Raw genomic sequence first — 5,745 nt, 5'->3', positions numbered from 1 at the left:
CTGAAGGTAAAAAAAAAAAAAAAAAAAAAAAAAAAATGGAAGTTCAGTCAGAGAAAGTAGAACATTTATGATGACTGTCCTCTACATTTAAAACAAAAACAAAATAACCCTGCCTCATCTTACAGAATTTTAAATATAGGGGATTTTAATTTGGGTGCTTCATCTGGTTTTAGTTGTTTGGATGGAACATAAGGCTTTATAAACCAACACACTCTATTGGAATTGTACTTGTACATTACAATCATACCACCCTTTGTGGGGGTGTGGATATTTTCTTTGTTTAAAAAAAAAAAAGGAAGAAACAAAACCCCAATCATTTTCTGGCTGCCTTTTATAAAGTGGCAAAAATTAAATGGGGAAAAGAAAAGGTTCCCTACCCTCCCTCTTAGCAGAGCACCCTCAAGGTCAGATGGCATTAGCACAGCCACAGCACCTCCCTGATCCTCCCAGTCTCTTGCTGTTATCCATCAGGAAACATCTGGACTAATAATGGTCCTGAGTGTCATGCAGCCAGGTCTCAGTTATGCAAGCAAAGTCATCAAACCGTGGAGGGTAATGTAACTTCATTAGCTAGTGACTTTCCCTGAAGTACCATAAACTGTACAGCTTAGTTTTTGTCATAAAATAGCATGAGGGTACCTGTGTGTCTGAAACACCTGTATGTAGAGTACATATCTGCTTTTACAGACTTGTCATCTTTACAAACACACCACAAAGCCATAAGCAAAGACCAAGTGTCATCAGAATATCCTGAGGTTCTCTGCTTGGTGGTATTCTATCTTTAAAAAAGCAACTCTAATCTAGTACTAGTTTAAAACATGTCACAGTGTCTAAACACAGTGACAGAAATAGCAACAGACGATATTAATTTCTCATTTGTAAAATAAGTAATTGCAGCATAACTTTCTTTTAAATTCTGTAGTTTAAATGCATAAAGAAATGCTGGAATTCATGAAGTGGAAGTTCTATTATGCTATTTTTAGGAGTGACTCTGTTGCACTTCATCCTTTTTCCAAGGTTGTTCCTGGCTAACTTTCCCATGAGTTTTTAACCTCTTGCTATGGTTCTCTTATGTAACAGGAAATAGGTTGACAGGAACAAACAAAATATCTCACACATAGTAGCAGTTGATTTAGCCAGCCCTGCCTTCATTCTTCTGAAGCAGATGCATAGAGTAAATTAGCGGTGCCTCCAAACTGATGTTGTTTCCCCAAGAAGCAACAATATAGTCCACTTCAGCAAAAGGCACAGAATTACGTGAATATGATTGAAAAAAAGTGTTTATTGTAAGGTTAAAACTTGTGTCAGGGTCATGTCCTGGGACTGTGGATTTAAGTATCTGTTTGCTCTTTCTCCAACCCTCAAGGCAGGGGTTTTGTGCAAACTTCAAGAAAGAGATGACATTGGACGCATTGAACTAGTCCAGAAGCTGGCAAAGGAAAATTATCCATTTTTGCAGACAGATAGAAAAGAACCTGAGAAGACAGAACAAGTAAGACATTTCTTGTTTGTTTGTTTCAGGGTTATTGGTTATAGCTGTGTTGGTCTACTAAAAGATATCGTATCTACCCAACGAGCCTTGCCTGTTTGTTTGTTTGGAAGAGGAGAAAGACATTTTCCACTTTGTTGTAAACCTCTGCTTTTTAGCAAAGTATGTTAACCCTTAAAGAACAAAGAGCGGTGATGCCTGTCAGGACCTGGTGCATTCTTTAGCCATTGAGCTATAGCTGTTTTGTCATGCCTTCTTCATTTTCATCCTCTCAAATTAAGTACGTATACCTTTCAGCAAATTTAAAGTAATGTTCTTAACTGTTAAACATTGGTAGCCTACAGCAGGAATAAAGCGCTCTTCTAGCATGTACTTAGTGGGAGTGATTTCCGAGTATTTTCCAACCAAATGTTGGTAGCTTTTATTAAAAACTTTTTTTTAAATATTTTAATTCATCTTTTTTGAGACATGCATGCATCTAAAGTATAGTTCCCTTTTTATTATTGTTTTAAAGTGAATGGAAATTATTTTGCTTCTAAAGTCTTTGGATGAGGACACTAATGGGAAGTTTCCAACATGAGTTGCAAAGAATGGATTTAGACTGAATTTTTATAGCTTTAAAAAAAATGTCTTTAGCTATGTTACAGTGACTCAGTTGAAGAAAATAGTTTTTTGTGCTTCTTAAATTGTTTATTCAAGTAATAATAGCTATAGACAGAAAATGCATTAAAACATGGACTGCTTTGCTGGTCATATTGTGTATTTTCTTTTTGTTCTCCAGCCAAAGGTTGTTTTACTTAGTGCTTTTGTGGCAGGTGCAGGGGATTTGGAAGAGATGATCATCTTTGTCATGTACTGGTCTAAAAAAATCTAAAACTATTCAGGAAGGAGAATCCTCCCCAATTTTGTATCTTGCGGTGTAGTTTTCACAACTGTCCCTCCTCAATTTTTACTTACCACAGTACAGAGATCTGTGCCTTCAAGGAAAATTACTTTTCAGCTCACTCTCAAATCCATCAACACTAAATGTCAGAGTTATACAAAGGAAAAGAAAGAAGTGAAATCTTATTTGAGAGCTCCATGCTGTTCTGTTCAATAGCATATTATCTCCTGTCTTTTGTAGCTAAATACGTAATTGTATCCATAGGTGCACATAAAGAAAAGGAGTAATTAGCCAGGCTCAAATCCCTGTGGTTGAATGGTTCCTTGGCTGATCCACTAACTGCCAGTCTCTGGCATTATTTTCATATGTCTTTAGATTACATCAGCAAAATAGAATTAAAAGTTCAGGTGCTGATGAATGTATGATTTTAAATTAATAAAGTTTATAATGATGTTTTAGGATTTTGAAGCAAGATTATGGGTTTTAGGCAATTTTTTTCTCTCTAGTAATGTCAGTTGGGGGTTTTGGGACTGTGCTGCTGCATATGGTCATTCTACTATTCCTTTGGCATAAGATGAATTTGATATCAGATGGACTTCTATTAGCCTGTGTACAGCATAGCAGAGTTAAAATAATTTTAAAATGGAAAAGAACATAGATTCTTATTGGTTTTAATCTTTCTCTAGTCTATGGAAAGATTTTTTTTTGTTTGTTTTACAGATGTTGGCATAGTTTAGCAGAGTGACTGCTTCAGCTTTTCAAGAGCTAGATGATATTGCCTATAATCAGGTTAAGTGCTACTACACTTCTGTTATTCTTATTGGGCAAGATTGTCCCTTGGCTCAGCCCCAAGCAGAGATGGCATGTAAGCTGCCTCAGACCATGAGCGCATGAAGGGATTAACCCTTGACGGGTCAAGCTGTGCTGATTTGAAAAAAGCAGAAAACATCACAGCCTCTAACCACAGTTTCCCTTGCCCCAAAAATGGCATGTTAACTCCTGGATGAATCAGAGCTACATTTGTCATGCTTTCATATGCCTACCTTTTCTGTATAACCTGCTCATTACCTCTGATTTCAAATGTACAGATTGCTTGTTTGTATGCAACTGTCATAGTGTGCTTTTTTCCAAGGTTTGTGTCTGTCCATATGTCCAGTACCTCAGAGGCTGAAGCACTGCTCATTTCAAGCTTGACTTTTGTTCTTGGGTTGTGAGGCTGGTATTTTACTGCTAGATTTAATTGCAGCAACAAACTATGACATCCCTCATTGATGCACTGCTGGGCTGCCTGACATGTTAAGGGCTGGAGTTGTGGGTATGACTAGGGGATGGGTATGCACACTCTGGCATAGGGGCTAGAAGGGTGCCTAACACATGCTTATTTCTTTGTGCCCACATGTAAGGTGTGTGCAGAAATCTCACTCCTCTTTTATAGGTGTGTTATTTAAGATACCATCTAGTACATTGGTTTCAGTGAGACTACTCATAGGTTAGAGCAGGGGTTTCCAAACTGTGGTATGTATGCCCCTGGGGGTACACAAGACATCTCTGGGGAGGTATGTGGGATAAATTGTTAATAGCTGATTTAATTTTCATTATAATAATAATTGGCATGTAAGGTGTTAAAATATAAAGCATGTGCTGGTAAGGGTACATGGGCAGCTGGTAAATCTGGAAGTGGGTATATAATAAGAAAAAGTTTGGGAACGTTTTGGGTTAGAGCTTATTTAATACGAACAGTGGTGACTAAAATCTAGCTCCAGGACTACATAGGTAGGTGATGGCAAGTGAATTGGAATAGGGTTTTACCCAACCTCTGCTTTCATTTAAAATTTTAACATAAGAACCTACGTAGGGATATAGTAGTACTCTTACAAAGCAGTGCCTATAAAACAAACACTCAAGTGTATGGCAAGTTTTTGAGAATCACTCTTAAAACAGCTGCTAAGAAGATCAATATATGTAAAGTTATATATACAAAGTTAAAATGATTCAGCTTTTCCTTTGACTTTCATGACCTGTGTTCTCAATAAACATCTGTGTAATGAATCCTCCCTGGATGACCTGCCTTCCCAAAATGAAAATGCCCAATCTAGGCATGAACCTTACATGTGTTCTTTCATGCTTCTCTTTCAGTACTCTGTATTCCTTTTGCAAACGGTTAACTTTGATAGCCTTACTGTAGAAGTATTTTAAAGCAGAAATTGCACTGATTGGCAGAGCTGAGAGTTATGATGAGCTTCGGCAATGTAATTGTTTGAGTTTGTTCTAAAGAGGCTTGTCATGAAGTTGAAGTAAAGATACTGTATCTGAGATATACTGACTTCAGGATTATTTTTCTGTGTGGAGGTTTTATTTATATAAAATGAATGCTTGTTCATAGGCTTGCAGGAAGGTGTGTATTGCAATAAAACTTGAATACATCGTCCAGATTTTGAATAGGGATACCAATATGGATACTTTAGATAAACCAATCTCCATAAAATACACCAGTTGTCTATTTCGTGTAGAATACATTTTTTTTTAAAGTCAGGAAATTTAGTGTTAAGCTTCTGTAGGCAACTTTAATTGTGAACCTGGGCTCTGCCATCTAACACGTTTAATCAGGATATCATATAATTAAAACTTTGGAAGGTTTCCATATTTGTGTTGGGCAACAAATAAGAAATAATATAACTTATGCTTCTGCTGATTCTTTTATCTATTTGTGGAAGAGAAGAGCTCTGTCCATTTTGATGAGTATGATACACAGTTAACCTTAGACTCTGAGGTATTAAGAAAATGTAAATGGTAATTCCTAGCCTGTATTTGGCTCAGATTCACCCTGAAAAGGTAAATACATTGCAGTTTCTTGTCTGTCTATAAAGCACTGTTCATGAGAGAGTGAATTCTCCGTCTTATAAGGGGATATTGTTGGTACAAACTTCTGGAAGGTAAATTTTCAGCAGCTTTGATCATTTGCTTATAACAGGAAATTAAAATATGGAAAGCTCGTGGCTTCAGCCTTTTCTGGTGAGTGATAGGAGAGAAATATTGGATCTTTTAACAAGCTGATGGCCTGAGAAAGGAATGTGTCTGTGGCCAGTAGGCTGTGTGAAGTGGCAAGTATTCATTTTGGATTCAGATTTGGTCCATTTAGAGGGACAGTAATTTGATTTGGAGATTCAAATCACTGTCCCAATTCGGCGCTGCTTCGGAGATTCAGCCGTAGACTAAACAGGCAGAAGTCCTTACAACACTGGACACAGCTGCCTCCAGCTGGTATGTCTGCTGTGGTAGGCAGAGGGAGGAGAGAAGGGGCACAGGGGAGGGAGAGATTGGGGCTGGGATAAGCTGCCCAGCTGGGGCGGGGGGTGCTGGACTTGGGGAGGAG

General features: G+C 37.7%; 1 protein-coding gene across 1 annotated transcript in view; it reads left to right on the top strand.

The window, feature by feature from the left end:
* The window catches only part of RAPGEF5 (Rap guanine nucleotide exchange factor 5), a 267,967-nt gene that overhangs the window by 91,893 nt on the left and 170,329 nt on the right, over nt 1–5,745 (top strand). The window contains exon 8 of the mRNA XM_019508540.1: nt 1,367–1,492. Within this exon, the coding sequence (XP_019364085.1) occupies nt 1,367–1,492 (126 nt within the window). The remainder of the gene's footprint in view (nt 1–1,366; nt 1,493–5,745) is intronic.

Source organism: Gavialis gangeticus, unplaced genomic scaffold, assembly GCF_001723915.1.
Source record: "Gavialis gangeticus isolate Ggan-Ray unplaced genomic scaffold, GavGan_comp1, whole genome shotgun sequence".
Taxonomy (NCBI): Eukaryota; Metazoa; Chordata; order Crocodylia; family Gavialidae; genus Gavialis; species Gavialis gangeticus.
This window is presented reverse-complemented; position numbering and strand designations above follow the sequence as displayed.